Source organism: Phallusia mammillata, chromosome 4 (assembly GCF_965637545.1).
Source record: "Phallusia mammillata chromosome 4, kaPhaMamm4.hap1.1, whole genome shotgun sequence".
NCBI classification, from domain to species: domain Eukaryota; kingdom Metazoa; phylum Chordata; class Ascidiacea; order Phlebobranchia; family Ascidiidae; genus Phallusia; species Phallusia mammillata.
Window position 1 is genome coordinate 25773683 of NC_137255.1, and position 20416 is coordinate 25794098.

General features: G+C 37.5%; 1 protein-coding gene across 1 annotated transcript; it reads left to right on the plus strand.

Moving 5' to 3' along the window:
• Positions 1–898: 898 nt before the first annotated feature.
• On the plus strand, positions 899–19814 carry LOC145222835 (MAP kinase-activated protein kinase 2-like). Its single transcript, XM_080089051.1, has 9 exons — positions 899–1198; positions 1440–1579; positions 5060–5124; positions 5838–6044; positions 7813–7888; positions 9719–9843; positions 14858–14943; positions 15840–15920; positions 18038–19814. Exons 1-9 carry the CDS (start codon positions 1037–1039, stop codon positions 18173–18175), a joined length of 1080 nt encoding a protein of 359 aa, XP_079945177.1. The 5' UTR covers positions 899–1036; the 3' UTR covers positions 18176–19814.
• The last annotated feature ends 602 nt before the right edge of the window (positions 19815–20416 follow it).

Sequence of the window (20416 nt, forward strand, 5' to 3'; positions counted from 1 at the left end):
TTTTCTGCTTTTCATTTCTTTTCTGCTTTCAGTGTTGATTTCCTGCTTTTCCTGCGTTTGCGTTTTTCTTCTTTTAGTGTTACCCTCTGTTAGTGTTTGAAATTTTATAGGAGTTATAATTTAACCCTTTACGATAACACTTTTATGTGTTTTTTTAAATTAATTCCAAAATGATTGTTTTCATATAGTACAGAAAAAAACTAATGTTGCTATCATGCAAGGGTTTGCGTGTTGATGGTTTCTCAAGGAATGTAATTAATAATTAATAGCATGATGATACAAATTGATTATTTTTAGACAAGTTATTGACGGCTAGTTTGACATCTTGTTTCGTTTCTAGCACAAGACTTGTGATTACAATGAAAAGTTATTATTTTTTGAAATGTTTACCTCAAACTTAGTTAGCTTTTTATATGTCCGGAATAAAAAATTGCCACCATGTTGCTGCTTAGCATTATATTTTTACTATCTGTCACATGTTGATCATATAAATGTCATCATCTCTGTCTGTGTGCAAATTAATCACATTTAAAGTGCTAAATAAAGGTCAACTGTGTGAAGCAAGACCTAATTTAAAGCTTACTTTGTCAGAGATTTATTCTTCAATAATACTTTTAATTAAACCTGACTTTTGAAAATTTGCATGAGATAGATAGTTTTACAACAGTTTAAAAAGATTTGTGTAGAGTTATATCGATATTCTGTGGCATGTTCTCTGTAGCTAAAGACTGTGATAATAAGCAATGCCACAGTTATGTATTGATGAGCAAATAGCTACTACTACAATGCAGTAGTTTTATTCCAGTTTGTTTATTATAGTGTTATCTGTACTGTAATCCTGGTGTTGCTTTTATATAGCCTTTCATGTAAAAGAATATGAAATCAAGACCAAGCATAAATTGAGCATACATTTTTGCAGATTGAGTTTGGGATGTGAGAAGTTTTTATCATACCACCGTTTTTAACCACCTCACCAACAGCTTATTGCTGTACATAAAGCTGCAGAAAGCGCAGTGTTGTAGAACTTTATTTAATTATGAGTGTAAATTTTCCGCCGACAATGCACCAGTTAAATGTGAAGAAGCATTCCTTAGATCAAGACTACAAAGTACATTCAAACGATGTCCTTGGACTAGGAATCAATGGAAAAGTGCTTGGCTGCACGCATAGAAAAACTGGACAAAAGTGTGCATTGAAAGTATGTTTTTGTATGTCGCCACAATACTAGATAACATGCTATTAAATAATGAACTATGAGCTATGGAGCTGTACTGTTTGTACAACAAACCACCACAAGGTTGTACTGCAATCATTTTCAGCAAGTAATAAGCATTGTTGTTTGTTAGCAATATGCTACTTCAGACTTTTTTAAATTTGAATGGTTTGTTTTATTTTGCTGCTTTCTTTGGACCAACTATATTTGTCTGTGAATTTTGTAGGTGCTTCATGACAGTCCGAAAGCTCGCCGAGAAGTTGACTTGCACTGGAGAGCATCAGGGTGTCAACACATTGTAAAAATCATTGATGTCTATGAAAATGTCTTCAGAGAAAAGAAGTGTCTTGTTATTATAATGGAAAGGTAAATACAATTGCAATAAGATTGGCCAAATATATACCTGTTGCAATGTTTCGATGTGAAAACAAACTTTTTTCTCAAAAAGCAGTGCCTAAAAGGTTGGTAAACCCAAAAACATGTATAATCATGCAGATTTTGTACATTACAAGCCAAAATATTATTAGTAGAACTATTTTTGGTCGAAGAAACTAAAATGCCTATCCTTGTTACTGAATATTTGTTTTGGGCCAATGATTTAGATGAATCGTTTGTTTTTCGTGTATGGATTACTGTCTTTCCTGTGGTCTAACTGTAAATTATACCAGTCATTTCTTGAAAAACAAAACACAGGAAGAGAGTATGTTTTCCGATGTGTTACACAAGACAGGGTTCATTTGTGTTCACCAACATTATAATCTCATGTTGGACAATCCCTTCCAGGCCTATTTCCTGTGATATAACAGACAGGCATTTTTATATTACTGAAGCAGTATCTGTAGTCACATCAGGTATAATGAAGTCGTTATTTGAGTCAACACCAACATGTCTCCTGGAGAGGCTTAATTTCCCTTCACTTCTAAGCATGAACTAGAAATGTAATATGTTGCATAGGAAAGTTTAAATTAAATGTTCATTGTCCACCTGACCGCTTTCAAAAATGCCATATAAATACCTTATATGCTACCAACATCATCAAGTTTTGATAAATTTTCACGAAACAACTGCAGTTTAGAGCAAAAAAACATTTTGTGGTATGTGCTTGACATTGTCTTATCATGTGTTGACAACTGGCCATGTGTGGTAATTAACACCTTGGTGAAAATTGACACAAATTGCCACTGAAAAATTGTGTCATATCTACCTATGTCAAACTTCTGCTGCAGGGCATTAAGCGTGTGATAAAATATGTCCACGCCCCTTTTAACTGACTTTACATGGCAAGTGTTGCAATACTCAAACATGAAAGTTTATGCCTTCAGCAAGGTTACACTTTGAGCAATAAACAACAAATAACATTCTAAAGTTGGCAATTATCAATTTTGCATGTTTTTCCAAGCCAGATTTCCACATTTTTCAAGAGTTTGTCAAACTGTTAGTTGAAATTTGCAGAAAATGTGGGTGTACCTACATAATATTATATCATAATCATCTGTATTATATGTACAATTAGGTAAAAAAACGTTGCCAAATTGTTGGCCACTGAAACCTAATGTCGCATCGCATTTTAATGTCTAGGTCCAGCATTATGTATTAGACGTCTTTTGCGCCCATCCTGTCATTTGTACCCAAATTGAACCCTTCAATGACGTGCGTGCGCGTGTTTACTCAAGGCATCGCAATTGAACGTGGTTTTAAGGCGGCCTCCCCATAGATAAGAACATGCATGATAAGCATTGGTTTAATAATTGTGAACTGGCCTGTGTGAAAATGTTGTTTGTGTTCACTTTGTAACGCCCTCTTCCGGTCTTGGTAAACGCCTTCGGATAAAAGCATAAGTGTAACCAATCACAAAATGTTGTTTAGTAAACTTTTGTTATAGCGGGTAAATGCTGTATATTTATGCAGCTGTGTGGCCTACAATGGCTTTTTACAATGTAAATGCAAGCAACCGCAATGTTGGGGTCTGTTTCAAATATATTTCAGTTGTGTTTCTGACGCCTAATGCTAATGCATGGTACATCGTTTAAAGTAACGTAGCATTGCCATTCGTAACACTTTACTTTACTTTACTAATTCCAAGTTTACCATTAGACAATACGTCCTACCACAACCAAGCAAGTGATGTAAATAGTTCTAACGTGGCCAATATGCATATACACAGACAATAACTTAAAGTATTCTTGCAACCACATTGTCTGCAGCGTTGCGCAGCATCGTTAAGACGTAAATAGCTTTCCCATTGACGTCATGCATGAAAAACAATCCTACCCGTTCTTTGAGTAACCCTTCATCAATACACTGTCAAAGTACGTTATGAAAGAAATTGCCAACCCCCAATTCTACCACTACCAGGCAATTGGATAGACTTAACTGTGTGTTGCATAAGGGACTATTGTTTGCTGAAAACATTAGCCCAAAATGGTGCGTTGTCTTTCATGTGTTGACTTTTTGTCTGCTAACCTACGCCTCATAGCACATATGTCTGAATGCACGGAGTGGGTTTCCCTAAGCATTTTGTTTACATTTGTGGTGTTAGTGGTGTAGGGCAGTGGTTCGCAACCACCCAAGGGAGGAATTTTAAAACTTATTGGGAGGAATTAACTTTGATCTGTACATGTGGTTTGTGAATACTAAGTAGACACTTAAGCTCTGGGAATATAACCTGTGAAGTTGATAAAATACCTAATTTTAAATGATCTTAGTATGGTTTAGAATCTACTATGTAGTCTATTGTGGAGGAATGCGAATGTTTTGAATTGTTATGTGAGGAATTTGTCGACAAAGGTTGGGAACCACTGGTATAGGGCAAAAGGAGTGTAAAAAAGTTGTACTTTATTAGCTTGCTTTTGTACGCCACAATATACTGTGCATTATTGTCCAGACTATATGACAAATTATAGAAGCAATATATTTTTGCACAACAAACGATTTTTACTCTATCTCTATTGGTAGTACGTTGCACGCCACACGAATTGACGTCGTGTGACAATTGTCGTACACGCACTCCTGTTGACACTGCGGCGGAAAAACAAACAGCTCTTTATCAAGAAGACATTCGCGTTCTGCTAAGCCAGACACGCGAGCCCTGTAGCACGTTGCTATTCCCGCCTTATTACATCACCTCATTCTAGGCCTTTAGCACCTGTGTTGGCAGTTGTACTGTATGTGTATGTCCCCCAAGTATAGCCATGACGTTATTCGCGTGTCGATAAGTGGATGTGTTGTTTGCTAGATCCTTGCAACGCCGTTTCCTCTATCAGTCTGGCCCACGGCTTGACTTTAACCGTCTGCTTCCGTTGTTTGTGTAAGGGTGCCACTTTCGGTATACAGTAGCTGTCTGAGCAAAAAGATGGATATAAGCCCTACCTTAAAGGGTATTAATAGATTAAATTAGCACTACGGTTTATGTTTTGCATATTGCATCAACTTCAGCTTTTAAGTTGACTTAAATCTTTGCTGTACAAAAATTCATTTCGAAATTGCAGGTCGTAACACCTATGCAAAAATGCTAAATATTGTCATACGATTAATGATGAAAATCACGGCCCAAATGTACGTAAAAGGCGACATGCTTTAATGTCCAAACGTTTCGGCAAATTTTTATTGTTATACGACTTAACGAAAGTTATCAGTATCCAATTTAAGGCTAAATTCCGAAATTTCAATTAACCCGCCATAACATTGGTTTCGAGCTAGCTGTGTGCAGTCATCCGTGACCAGGTCAAACCCATTGTGGCATGGTCCAAAAAAATTCTCGTACTTTCATGTGCCAGTGACGTAAGGTTTTGCTTTCACGGCGCATTACGTGTACATCATGTGACCGTGGTGTTTTCATACACACAGGATGCACGGGGGAGAGCTCTTTAATCAAATCCAAGAGCGGGCCGAGTCTGCATTTACTGAACGAGGTAAGATTTTATCAAGCGACCGTCGTCTTCCGGCTTGAGACTGTACGTCAGATATACGATACCTATGCTTTTTTGTTCGAGTGTTTTTATTGTTGTCGTGCTGTAACATACATCAAACCTGAGGATTAAGAATTAGGATGAGCTAATATGCCTTATTGGTAGCTGTTGTTTGATTCAACACTTGTATTGTGTTTGTAAAATTTATTGTTTCACAAAACCTCAGCGCTTGGGTGTAAAATTCACTATTTCCATTCATACGTGTCTTTATATAACTATAACTATGTATAACTATGTAGTAACCTTAATGGTGAAAATAACGGCCCAAAAATACGTAAAGAGTGACATGCTTTATTTTTCAAACTTTCGGCAAATGCTCATACCGAATGTAGTAACCATTTCTATTTAAACAATTAGCATTTTTTGAGCTATATAATTTCATTGTTGGCAATAAATCGTGTACAATTTGGTGTTAAATGTCTTTTTTCTTTATTCTTTTAGCACGACACTCAAAAATAAAACTGTGTATCACTATGTCTACTTACTGACCTAAATTCAGTTGCACCAATATCCTTACCCAATATGTATAAAATGCATTAAAACATAAATTAGGAAACAGACTGTCATGTTGCAAAAATTAGCAAGTTTTAAAGTAAAAATTAATAAGAGGCAGAATATGTGACAAAATAACAAATCCTTTTTCGTTGGAATTACAGAGGCTGCTCAGATCATGAAAGACATCGGTTGCGCCATTAAGCATCTCCATGACAACAACATTGCCCATCGCGACGTAAAGCCAGAAAACTTGCTGTACACGTGTAAAGGTGTTGGGGCGGTTCTTAAGCTAACTGATTTCGGATTTGCAAAACACACGACCAGTATGAACGCTTTACACACACCATGCTACACCCCGTACTATGTCGGTAAGAACGTGTTAATTTTTCTTACATATTGAACTAACTGTAATAGTAAAAGCGGGTACGGTTTACAAGAAAAGAAACCTAACATTTACGATGCAAATTACGTCAGTATTTTTTGTCGTAGTGAAATTATATCTTTAAGTCCATTTAAAGCCAATTTTTTAAAGCCAGGCTTACTAATGTTCTAACCAGGGTTGTAAGTCGGGCCGAGTTCGGGCTTAGGTTTCATCAAACAACGGGCTTGATTCGGGCCTGACTTTACACTCTGTGTCAGTATTTTTTTTGGAAAAAAAGCTAAAGTAGCTAGACATGACCTAATGTCAAACAGGCCTAAAACGCCTTGTTCAAGATCAGTCGTCTTTGTTGTCTTTCCTGAGGCTTCAATGTGTACGCCTGTCAATCAAACCCTCGGGCCTAAACGGACTTCTCAAAAACGATTCTGGTTCGGGCCAGGTTTCGGGCTTATACTTTCGGGTTTAGGCCCCAGTTTCAGGCACGTTTACAACTCTATGGTGCTAACGATTGAAAATCAGACAGCCAACTAAAAGCTCATGAAATGAAACCTACCAATGCGTGTATGTGGCTTTTTTATTGCCATGCAACATGTATTGAAAAGAAAAAATATATAACGCGTCGTTAAAATAGCATTTCAATACATGTATACCATCACTTTATATTTTATGTGTATACATTATATGTCACTATAAATAACAAAGAAAATATTTGGATTGTTTGATACGTGGAATCGGTTAGGATTTTTAATGGTTAGGATTTTGCGCTCAGCACTTGCTTTCTAATGCGCAAAGAGTAAGTATGCGTCGTTTCTCCTTAATACATACAATTCTGGTATCGATACAGAAGGATTTCTAAGTAGAAACAGTCTAAATTCCAATGACAAGCTACCGCATACGTCGGGCAATGGAAACCAATGATTTTACGTGAAGCGTGCGCTATTCCTTCTCGCCAATTATTAAAGCGAAATTGTTTTGCGTTTAAATCTGAAATAGTGAAAATCTGAAAACTTTTTTATTATCTAATAGCCCTCATTTAACGGTTTAACTTAAATGCAGCAGGGTTTTACAATGTACGTATGATGTAAAGTTTAAATGACAATTCGCAGACAAATTTACTACGAGACAAGTCTACAAAACTTGCCGCTGGCCATAATACTTTCATAGACACATATAGGAAGCGGTTTGTTTTTGTTTTTGATTTTTATCGTTTGAAAACCACGCTTTGAATCACTCCCCAAAACGAGAAACCATTAAATGCAGTACATTGATTTTCTTTTGGTTATGTGCTTGCAAAAAGCACGCTATTTAGCAGCAATGTGTCAAACAACAAAAGTTTCTTTCAATGTAATTTAAAGGATTTTAGCTATTTTACTTTCGCTCTGCACCTTGGCCGATTTCGAAGAAAAAAATGACCCTTAGAGTTTCTTAACAACACTGTTTGCTTATGATGAGACTTTATAAGTCGAAACAGTGTGCACTGTCTGCAGCTTATCATCTATTGGCTTAAACATTGTTTACTTGTATTTTTACGTAAAGCAGGTAAAACTTCCCCCTAGGGGCGGAATAACTGCTGGACAAAAACTGTAGCTGTAAATCTCAATATTGTGCTAATGAAAGCATTTACTATTGTGCTAAAGACTTTTACCACATTTTGTAATGGAATATTCTCACTAACCAAGTGCCTTGTGTTAATTTCGTAAACCGTAAAAGTATGTTTTGCGAGTTTATTTACTAGTTTTGCTTTTTTAATTTTGTAGCTCCCGAAGTATTGGGCCCCGAGCACTACGACAAGTCATGTGACATGTGGTCAATCGGAGTTATCATGTACATTTTGTAAGTACCATTTTTGTTTGTATATGTTAGCAACTACAACGCTTAGGCCCCCAACGAGCAACCAGTTTTTATGGTTTTTCCGTCCGTTTTTTGTCCAGTTATGCTTTGTATTTCATTGTTTCTTAGCCACCAGTTAAATTACAATTGAAAACCAATTACCTGGTTGAATACGAAAACGTTATTGGTGTGAAACACACTCGTCTGTGACGTCACAAGTGGTCTAGAACTTAAAGCGAGGAGAAACTTATTTGAAGAATGCTAATTTCATTTCCGCTGACCTCGCCCTTTTCGATCGCTTACTTGCTAATACAGTAGGAAACTCAATTCGTTGTAGCTCAGTTTCGCTGTAATTAAGAAAACTTTGCACTGTAGTATTAATGGTGTTGTTGATAATATGCAAATTTGATAAACTCGAAAGTGCCTTGAGGATCGATTTGAAAACAATTTGTAGGTTTCGTGTAGTTGGTTAGGAAATTCGTTTTTGAGCAAATTTTACTAGATTGTATCGAAAGTGAAAGAGAAAATCACTCGAAACAAACTGTATAACATGCTCATCCCAGAAAACCTTTGCTTCTTTAGAGAAATTAAATTCTTCGGCTGCTGATGAATCGCTTTCCGTTGCGTCGTTCTGTCAATGAAAAACACTTCACTCACTTTTAACTGTATAATCATTGAGCGCAGTTTTTTTTTCTTGCCCCGATTCAGTGGTTCTTAACCTTTTTATTATTGTACACAATTTGAAAAGAATTAGATGAAGCTTACAAATCCTCTTTTCTAAAGGGACAGTTTTTTTACTAACTTTTACGTCACAAAAACATGACGACACAGAAATAAAAACTAATCTTCCGCTAGAAATGTCAAATTATTCCTGTAGGGGTAATTGCACACAAGTTAAGAAACACTGCCCTAATTGTCTTTTAATGTAAGGCGCCTTGACGATAATATACTAGTCAGAGTGACCATGGGTATTTTTGAAAACTAACAATTCATTTTCTTGTGTCCTATTTTGCACAAAATTCCCATTTTGTGATGGACTAGAATTCATTGTGAAAAACAAATTTCGGTCATAATTGGGGATTGTAACTGAAAATTGGTGGAAGAATTTTTACTGTGCCGTAGTAAAACCTTAGGCGATCCAGTCGGCTACGAGCACTAATTCTCGTGCACTATGTACCATGACTATCATTTTGTCATTAGACATGTGTTCACATGCGAAGCCACATCTACACACATAACCTATATCCATAGCAAACTTTCTCATTAGCACGACCAATGCACTGAAACGCGTAAAACGGGTCGGGTGCATATAGGAGAAATGAAGGGGCGTCATTATATGCCATGTTGGCGCCTTGAAATGACTGCAAACAAGTGTTACTGACCTACGGTTCCCTGTGTGTCTCTGTTTGCCTTATGTTAAAGCGTGACGAAGATCCTGTCTTAAATCGATGTTACTGTTTGTTGTTGTCCCACGCGCGTTGCTTGTTTTGAAGGTCACGTTGCAGTTAACCATATGATGTGTGTGATATTTACACAGTTTTTAATGTGAATTTGTGAATATATTGAATAGGGTGGTACTAAATACCGCATGATACCGCATGGTATGGAAAATCTGCGGATATATGCCCTAACAAGGGCAAATTAGACCAGATTCTAGTGTTATGTCAATTATAAACCTTCGCCCAAACCCAAGAAACATTTATTCAGTATACTCGATATTTTGAGTAAATACGTTACTAGAGTCTTTTCAACCTACTGCTCTTCCATAGTTCAATCCATCAGTTTCGTACGCTACTCTAATACCGTAATACCGACTCTTTCTTTTTTCCGCAGAATCTGTGGCTTTCCACCCTTCTACAGTTATCACGGCCTCGCCATCTCACCAGGAATGAAGACTCGAATCCGTAACGGTCAATATTCCTTCCCTGACCCAGAGTGGAGCGCCGTATCGGAAGAATGTGAGTTGAATAGCTGTATACGGTGTAGTTTCTTAACTAAAACACAATTCCCATTTGATTAGCACTCAACAAAGGGTAGTATAGTCCTGTAACTCGACTCGGGTTGTAAACGGGGCTGAAATCGGAGCCCGAAAGTACAAGCCCGAAACCCGTTCGAACCCGAATCGTTTTTAAGAAGCCCATTTAGTCCCGAAATTTCGATTCACAGGCATATAGCATTGAAGCCTCAGGAAAGACCAAGATAACCAACACAATGGACAATAACAGACAATTAGCCTTGAACAAGGCGTATTAGGGCTGTTTGACATTAGTTTAGGTTCAGCAACTAGCTACTTAGCTATTTAATTTATTTTAAAAATGCTGACACATAGTGTAAAGTCAGGCCCGAATAAGGCCAATTTTTTTGGAAGAAACCTAAGCCCGAACCCGGCCCAAAAAGCCCGACCCAATTTACAACCATGACTCGACTACGGTATTTACTCCATTGTAAGCTGCATTTTGCGAACAAAATTATTGCCAACAGTGTCTACGTGCAAAACATAGAACGCTAGTTGTGCTAAAATGCAGGGTTTTTGAGAAAATATTAGCATGGCATTGAAATTATACAGCAGGGAAAAATAGGTCGTGGCCTGCATTCGACCAAATGCGGTATGTTACTGTAATGCTAAATATGTGTTCAGTTACGCTACAAACTTCGTGACTTGTGTATAGTTGCTCGCAGTTAAGTTTCGGTCGAAATTAGACGAGCTGGCACAAACTCAAAGGCCTTGTTTTGTAATGAACGTAGTCTATACGATACACGAAACATTCATATTAAGCTATTGCTGCCAGGCATAATATAAACTTCTAACGCATTTTTATATTTAAATGCTGTTTTAGTCTTAATTATTCTCGTGTGATGTCATAATGGTGTGATTTAGTTAACTTTGGGTTCGTAGGAAGTTGAAAGTTGTCTAAATGTTTGCAAATTTCAAATTTTCGGAAGTTGTACCGATCGATACTACAATGCATTACAAATGATGAAAGGCCTAAAATTATTAGGTATCAAATGTGCATTGAACAAATAAATATTTAAAAATAGTGGTGAAACCATGCCAAAAACTTCGATCACTATGGCCTACTAGACCAAAGGTTCTTAACCGGGAATGAATTCTTCCCAAGGAGGGAATTTTAAAACTTGAGGGGAGGAATTTACTTTAAATTTTACATGTGTTGTGTAAATAGACACTTAAACTCTTGGAATATAACCTGTTGGGTGAAAGACCCAATTTTAAATGATATTTGTGTGGTTTAGCACAGGGGTTGGGAACCTGCGGCCTCAAAGCCACATAAGGCATGGTATGTCAAAATACATTTGCAGCCTGTACCATGGCCCTGAAAATAAACAGAAACTTACTTTTTGACCTTTATTCTACATAACTATTTGATGAGTACTTCGGCAACGGAGTCAATGGTCCCATAGTGGTACGCAAACCGATTTCCGCAGGACCACCAAGTTTCTACAATCTTACTCGAAATGCAAAAAAACAATTGTTTGCGCATAATCGAAAACTTGTCTGTGATGTCACAAGCTGCTCTTAGATCACTGATTTTTGTAAACCAGAGAGTTTCTAGGTTAAATAAAGCATGAATGTTGGAGTGAAGGTGGAAATGTAGTGAGGAATTTTATTTAGGTTGGACCGTAATTATACAAAGAAATAGCGAAACGACCATTCTGTAAGTCAAAAAGTTTAAAAACCACTGTCTTTGGCCTGGGACGTGCGGCCTAAACGAGTGTTAAAAAACCGTTTGGTGGCTTTTATAACAAGATGGTTCCCCACCCCTGGTTTATCATCTGCTATATGTAATCTGGCCTAGGCCTATTCAAAACCCGCTATACCGACATTATAACATTGTATGAACCGCCATAACATTTGACCTGGCGTTTTTCCGTGCTATGTCCAACGAGTGATAGGGAAATGCCACGTCCCTCTACCTATCTTACCTATCTTACATCACAGAGTAACGTAGTAATGTCAAGGATCTAATCCTATACAAGTCAAAGGGGTTTGTGGTCTTATTTACCGCGTATGACCTGTTTCTAGCTTTCGGTGCGTATCTAAAAAAAACGTATGCAGTCAAAGCGTTGGATTAAGTATATTTACATATTTCGTGTTTTGTCGTCAAAAAGCGACCTGGCTATCTTCAGTCACGTACAGTGTAATATTCCTAAAAATATATAAAGGTTTGTACGTTGCTACAAATATATTTTTGTACGTTTCTACAAACAGATTAAAGTTTCTAAATGGCGCTATATACGTTAAGCATTATTGCCATTGATACAATTAACACTACTTTCCTTGTTTTTAAGTTTTTCAATTATTTTGCTAGCACTTGTACTAGAATTTTAACATTCAACTAGTATAGTCTATAAAGTGCACAATTAACCTAATTAGTGTGTACTAGAGCCAAAAATTTGTGTAGGTTATGAAAATACAAAAACAAATATTTTGCTTCGAAAAATGGTCGATTAACATGTTTGGTTGTTTGGAACTTAAACATTTGTTTTCAGTCTAAAACATCTGGTTGTTTTTATTGTAGCTGCCATTATTGCATTGTGTGTTTCTTGTAATAAGAGTTCCTTATAAGGAAACTTGTACTATCCAAGTTAAAACGTTTTAAACTCTATGTAAGTTCAGAAAAAACATTTAGTCGTTCATCCTTTAGTTTCAAAGATATAAATTTTTCGCTTTTACAGCATTGTCAGCAGAAAGGTTCGTAAAAAATAAATAAAAACATTATGTGTAAATATCTACTAATATAATTATAAAATAGAATGTTAAAATAGATATAAAAACAGAGTGAACCAACGACTAAATGCTTTTTTCGGAACTAATATACATTGTTATAAGGCTCATTGGTCTTCATCCACCAAGCAACGGACTGGGTGATTCCAGCTTTAAGTGTCAATTACGAGTATTGTTTTAAACTCTATTTATAAGTGTATTTTGGCGAACATCCAATTTCTCGTTGTGAAAATATTCTTTACCAAGAACAAAGCTAAAAAACAACAAATTAACCGAATCAGCAATCCCGCCGTCGGAAAATTCCCGCGTTTTTGCGCTTCCTCGTTCGTTGATTTGCGAATTCCCCTTTTAGCCGTTTGCGCCTTCGCGGAAGAGCGGCCATGACGTCAACGCGTTACGGCGCTTGGGGAATCCCCCCGTGACCGCTTTGCCTGGGTTGAAGACTGGCGCGACTGGCATTGTCAAAAACGCGAGTTAATTGTGTTAATTCAAAGCTTGCTTGCTCGCTGTAGGCGGTTTTTGGTAACAGGTTAACCCGAAATGTGATAGCTAACGGTAATCTCACTTCAAAGCTGTGTTTTTTATTTCCAACTCCTCCATTGTGATTTGTTACCTCGCAAATGCGTGTTGAAGTAGAGACAAGAAAAAATGTGGAAAGTTTTTTTTGTTAAGGCAATTTAACGGGTTTAAACAAGCCTACTTTGCTATCTAATACATGTAACGCTTATTCGAAATATTTGAAGCGATATTTTATTCACTTTAATAGGTGTTTACCTGTGTTTGGTCTAATTAGTAACTCACATTATTCTTTTAAAACACATTTTGGAAAGCTAACAAATTTAAACAAGATATTGAAATACTTGAACCCCAAGTAAGCAACCTCGCATTAATTTAATTTTTAACACATAATAAGCACCTTAACTGTATATACCTTTGCTTGGGATAATGACCTGTTTGATATCTGGTCGTTTATGATTTCCTCGCTTAGAAAAAAACTATCAAAAACGGTGTTCCAAAATCGATCGTTTCTTGTGAATTTGTGGTTATGGACTTGTCTTGTCGTTCGCATATTATACGTTTTGTAGTTTGGAGAACTTCACTTTGTGGTGCGTTCAATGATCCACATAACAGGTGATTCACGCGCTCAATGGTTTTTGCGGTTTGCATAAACAGAGCGTTCTAAGGTCAATGCCACTTCCATTTTATGTTACTCCCTTTATGGATTTCATATCACCTCTAGGCCTCGTGTACTGAAAATAGCATTTTATTGGGAATAATATTTTTTTACGGATTGGGTAAACGTCGTTTTTTTTCGTTTCTATAATGTACAATAATTTGATTGGTTACTTATTGTATATTATCTCTTATATTACTTTTAAACATCTTTTTCAGACTAGTGTGTGTACATTTTTATAAACCCATACTTTGTAAATAGAAATGGTTTGAAAGTAGTTTGAAGTAAAAAGTCGTTTCAACCATCAATGTTGCCATCATCAATCTTTTGTACAATTCTGCAAACTTGGTTATGACCCCTTCTATTAACTTAAGTAAACAATTTTTTAAGGCATATTGTGATTGTATTCATATATCATACTCCGCCAGGCCAAGATACCGAATCAGCTGGTCTCCCAAGCATTCCCATATGGCAGGGGTGTCCAAACTTTTTTTAGTGGGGGCCAATTTTTGCCAGATGAAGACGCCCGCGGGCCAACGTTTTTTTTAAATTGAACACAAATATACGGGATTTAAGGAAATGGTGGGATTTTGTTGCGTCAGCACGGTGTACACTTTGCTTTTACCGGTAAATAAAGTTCCTGGAAGGCTTTTGCGTGAAGTCGCAAGTCGCCAAAACCCAAAAACGTTTTTGCGAAACAATTGAAAAACAGCCGCGGGCCACGTGAAATGTCGCCGGGGGCCGCACTTTGGACACCCCTGCCATATGGCAAGGCACAGGCTAGAAAAATCTAACCTGCGGTGGGATTCGAACCCAAGACAGAAGTCTTTCCGGGACTCGCGCTCTACCAACTGAGCTACACAGGCTCAGTTATGAACCCGCCGAAAGTCGAATCACAAGCACCGTTTCCTGCCTTGTATCCTGCGCATGTCAGCTTCGTAGTACGGGATCGCCAGTTCGACCGCTTGCCGTGCTCTCTGGTCTGCATGGACGCTTCGGGGCTGATCCCAGTATGAATATATTCATCTTTGTAATCGTATAATTGTATTTTCAGGCAAATCGGTGATCCGAAAACTTCTCAACACCGATCCAGAGAAGAGAATGAGCATCAACGATTTCATGACCAACCCATGGGTGATGGTAAGCTACCACATTGTTTACTAAGTAACTGTTGCGCGTTTGTGCTTCGGAGTACTGTGGCAATTTCGATGTTACTTTTTTTTCACAACAAGCTTTTAAATCTGCTAATAGGTTTGAAGCTTGTTGTGCGAATCGCCTTTAAAAGAAACATCAAAATCTACGATTCTCTTGTATTTGTTGTGAAAACATTTTAAATTCACACCCTTGACAAACTGTGTGAACCAGGAATAAACAATTTACAGTAGTTATTGTTTTGTGACATTCTCTAATGGTAATGGGGCATCGATCTTGCCACCAGCTGCACTGATGAGACCTTACTAGTGATGGGACGGGTACCCGGTACTCGGTACTCGGTACTCGGTACTCGGTACTCGGTACTCGGTACTCGGTACTCGGTACTCGGTACTCGGTACTCGGTATCGATGGTATCGAACGATTTCAGTGGTATCGATACTCGTACTCGGTATCGAAATATTTTGTCCCAGTTTTCGATACCAACATGCGAGTACCGAAGGTCGGTTTACAACATAAAAACACAGGCAACTTTATGCCAAATTTGCTTTGGACAACACAAAATCGGGAAAAAGTTCCGCCCGGTTACGTATATTTTTTTCGCTATCGTGTGGAGATTACATTTTTCCGCATGTGCGTGTGTTGCACCTGTAGCCCGACTATGGTAGATAAATTAGCCAGTGATTTATAACTAAGTACAACAATGTACTTAAGTACTCGGTAATCGTACTCGGTACTCGGTATCGAAGGTATATACATGTGGTACTCGTACTCGGTATCGGTACTCGCTTCAAAACCTGGTATCGTCCCATCACTAGACCTTACATGTCGAAATAGTGTCCACTATCTGCAGCTTACTTATCATATTCTTTGTTATTGTGCAGGGAGCTTGCGAAGTGCCGCAGACGCCTCTATTCTCCGCTCGTGTCTTGAAAGAGGAAGAAGCACAATGGCCGGAAGTGCAGGTATAGTTTCTATATTATCTCCTATATAGCTCGTCTGAAAAGCCCGTATTGTACCAACACTTGCGATATGAATCACCCTGTCTAGTGTTTATGATGTTCCCTCTTTGCTGCTGTTGTGCAGCTGCACATGCCTAACGCAAGCTTTGCGAATCAAGTACACAAACCACTGACCTAAAACTATTTACAAAATTGCCAAAATGGCAACGTCTTGTAACTTTATGGCAGTTTTTTCTTGAGAAACATGTTTTTGAGGAATTTGCAGTGCATTGTCATGAGATAATGCACTAAGCGTTTATTTTTGGCTGATGGGAACCTTATAGGTATTAAGAGATTAAACTTATGCAATCCCCTTCTGCTTTTCCATTTTACTCACAAGCTTGGGTGATTATAACAACCCACTCATTGTAGCACATACTAAAGGTTTACTACTTAAGATGTAGTGTTCGTTAATTCGAAGTCTTGATGAGTGATAAAACGCAAAAAAAAACAGTTCATCATCATTGGTGTTAAGAATTGGCCCAAACAGCAAATATTCAGTTTAGTCGAGCAACGAGCATCTCTTAAGTTCCCTTATAAAACTAGCCGTGTATTATGCTGTGCATGCCCCAGAAGTCCGCGCTTTTACACCATCTAACGCATTTAAAAAACAGACAATTTTGTGTTATTGGATACCCTTTCGAACACTAGTTTCGCTTGTCAGCAGGGCACGAATATGCAAATTTCATCGGGTCAGTTTGTGCAACTGGCACCGAGCATCAAAAACAGCGATGCTCGGTACCGAGTACTCAGGTTCTGGCTCGCTCGGCCAATCCCTACTTGGTGTATTAATATATTAAACAATGGCATTTACTTTCTGCAACGAAACCATGCCAAATTTAAATACAATGGACTCACAATTATTCCAGCTTCGATTGGAACTTGGCTTACGAGATGTATATTTAAACAGTCTATTTTCGATTGAGCTGTTTTTGGGAACGCCACGGACAATGCGTTTGGCTATGACGTGATATACTAAATACGTCACATCATGATTCTAAATTTAAACTTTCTCTAATCGGCCGCGTCCGAAACCTATTTCTCTCTGTTATTGGCGATGACCGGGTTTGTATGAAGTCACACATCCGGCATTATGTTGTTTTGCGTTGGAGACTTGAATTGTTTTGTAACCAGATTCAATTTTTGTTTAAAAATGATGCAAATATGAGGTTTAATTTGGAAGGGCCCTAATTTATTGGCACTTTCCCTTTTCTTTTTTTCCACACTACAAATGGGACATGCAGAAAAATAAAATGCTCGTAGGATTTCAGCCAAATATTAACCGTCCAAATTAAACTACACTAAATTGGTTGGCGCCTCTTCGGGATAAGGTGCAAAAAGTTTGTATTGTGGTAAAAACTAACTTTACATCTTTACGCGCGTTTAATTAGTCTTAAACTCCTATTTGAAGAAGTAAAGCAATGTATTTGAATGAGAATATGTTGGGCGCTTGAGCGTCAACTGCATAAGTTGAATATTTTGACCAGTTTCTCCTTTTTGATTTCTTTGCATTCTCCACTAGAACAGCCAAAGTGTCATCCAAACTTTATAGTTATTTTCATATTATTATGCTGGCCCAAATAGTCTTCAAAGCCACGCTTTATTCATTTACCATTTGGAAAACTAATTAAACCATTTTTGTAAATAAACCCCTCGCGAAAGCCAAGTAAGTTTAACGAGCGGTTAGTTTACATTGCAGGGTCGTGTCGCAATTTCGTTTGTACATGTGTCGATTCGGTTAATAGTGATTGAAGGGTTCATTATTGTGTTGCAACATACTTTACCTGGGAATGCTTGTCTAGGTATTTTCCCCCAGTAAAAAGTTAAATCCTTCAGTAGTTTCAGTTCTGTGTTGACGTCAGCGTTTTTTTAATGTATTCACTCCATGGCGAGGTTTCTTTCTGCATTGGAAGACGATCATATGCTGAATATTACCGAAATAGTGTCTTTTTTCTGGACTTAAAAGACTTCCTATTCCCCGCTCACCTATTAATTTCACTGAATCGGAATTCAGAAGCACTATAGACTAAAAAGATTAAAATTTGAGCTTTTTAACAGCTGTTGTGTTTAATTGTTTTCAGGATGAGATGGCAAACGCCCTGGCTACAATGCGTGTCGACTATGATCAGGTCACTCCTATCAAGAACCTCGACACGGCCAATAACAAACTCCTACAGAAGCGGAAAAAGAGATCCAAGTCAATAGAAGCAGTGAAATAAACCGACAGCGGGAATTTAAGGAGCTGGAAAATGTTTTTTAACCATTTTGGATTTTTGCGACAGGGTTTGGTGTCGATTGTTCTGTTCGTTTTTAACAAAAAGACACAAAAACTAGGGTTTTGTATTTAAAACTGTTGCATAAGCCTAATTTTTGCCCGAAAATGTGTAGATGCTCATAATTTGATAATTTGGTTGTAATGGTAAATCGGTTTTAGCTTACAAATATATTTTTTCCTTAATCATGTCTAAATTTTTGTCGCATTTTTGCCTATTGCGGTCTTTAATAATATCTACATGTCGCATTTTGTTCTATCCTTCATTTGCAAACCTTATTAGGAACACCATAATTTCTTTGTTATACTTCAACATTTGAAATATGTGGACACATTCGATGACCAAGACAACTTTTCAGCTCAAACGTTTTGGTTTTAACCTCTTAATATTTGCGACTTTACTTTTCTGCGATGTTTGCCTTATCTTAAAATAATTTATAAATTGCATTTAATTTGCAACAGTATGAAAAGAGGAAAAACAGTGTGTCTGTTTTTCGGTATTCCAAACATTTATAAAAAAAATGTGTTTTGTTTTTAGTTTTTGTCTTTATTCTGGTATTTTTATTGGCAGAAACTTGTCAATTTGTTTTGTAACTAATTGACAAGTCGTGTTTTATTTGATTTAATCTAAAAGTGGCATCCATAATTTCAACAATGCCCTATATTGCCCCTTATGAATCCTATTCAAATTTTTCCTACCATGCACCACCAGTCTTTTTGGAAATCTATTTTTGTAGTGGTGTAACGTAAGGGACTTACGTCATAGGTGACGTAATGTGCGTTTTAATGTTTTCCACTGGGGTAGGACCGCCAAGGTCATCAGCATAGCATTGTGACGTCATACAATCTTTTGTGTTTGGTCGTGTGACGACTTTTGTCCTCGAAAGACGAACTATAAATTCTGCACTAAGACAAGTCGTAATATTTTTTTGTAAATCGACTTTTTATTGCGCCGTAAGTGATTTTAATAGTGTCAAGTTTTTTTTATGTATGTGACACAATTGTGCACTGTTTCCTATAATTAACTCTTAAACCATGAACTACGAAATCGGGCTGTTTGAGGGGTAACGGCCTTTCCAGAAACACCAAATTTTGTCCATGCGACAATACGTCTTTCGCTTTAAGCCACGAGAAATTCAAAATCTTAGAAAATACCATTTAAGCATTACCACGGCACAATTTGGTGCAATTCAAATCCCCAAGTGCCAAAATCCTTAACGGTGACCAACAATCGCTCGGTGACCTTGAGTTGACCTTCGAATGTGACGTTGGAGGCGTCTCATTGTTGTCATTGTGTGTCGTTTCTATTTGAATCGTGTTTCTTCTCTCGCCCACCCCCTAGTGTTCATTCCCATCGCAGTGGTCATTGTGGATCTCCGACGAAAAAAACACCTGATTGTTTTTATCGCAGTGTAATTTGTTGAGTATCTTCTGTGGTCAAATCGTAGCGTTGATTTCTACGAAGTGACCATGTCGCCTGATCCCCGTTTTTAAACCATCTCTTTTTCGCTTTTCGAAAATTGCGGCGTCGCCCACCTGTACATAGTTATTTCAAGCACATATACAATAAATGTGAGTGCGCTGCACTGGTGCTAATGTTTTTCTTATAGTCAGTCAAGAGGTCGGCTCATACAAAGGTTCTTGTAGTGGAATGCTTTACGAGCCTGTTTTCTGGAACTTGCTTTTTTGAATAATAGTGCATTTCATTAGGAAAATACAAGCTGTGTGTGTAAACATCAAAAAGTCTCAACATTTACGGCTTTTATCATCAGGTTAAAGAATAGCCTACGTGATTTATTTTTTTACGGCTTTCATCATCAGGTTAAAGAATAGCCTACTTGATTTATTTTTTTACGGCTTTCATCATCAGGTTAAAGAATAGCCTACTTGATTTATTTTTTTACGGCTTTCATCATCAGGTTAAAGAATACTTGATTTAATTTCAGAACGAGTGTATAGCTTACCGTATTTACCCGATTAGAAGCCGCATGTTAAGGTGTCACAAAAGAATGTAAGCTGCATGCGGTGATGTTAGATAATATTTAACCACATTCCTTTATGTTACTACAGAGTACGACTATTTGTCAACAAGCGTTAAGTTCTACCCAGCAGAGCGTATATTGACGTGTAAAGTCGATGTGCAGGAGAATTTTGTACCCAAAATAAAACTAAAAGCAGGGGAGTGGAA

Excerpts from the sequence above, each read along its gene's own strand:
- LOC145222835 (XM_080089051.1), top strand. The coding sequence starts at position 1,037 with ATGAGTGTAAATTTTCCGCCGACAATGCACCAGTTAAATGTGAAGAAG. Across the intron at positions 1,580-5,059 it reads CTTGTTATTATAATGGAAAG|GATGCACGGGGGAGAGCTCT; the intron begins GTAAATACAATT and ends TCATACACACAG. Across the intron at positions 6,045-7,812 it reads CTACACCCCGTACTATGTCG|CTCCCGAAGTATTGGGCCCC; the intron begins GTAAGAACGTGT and ends TTAATTTTGTAG.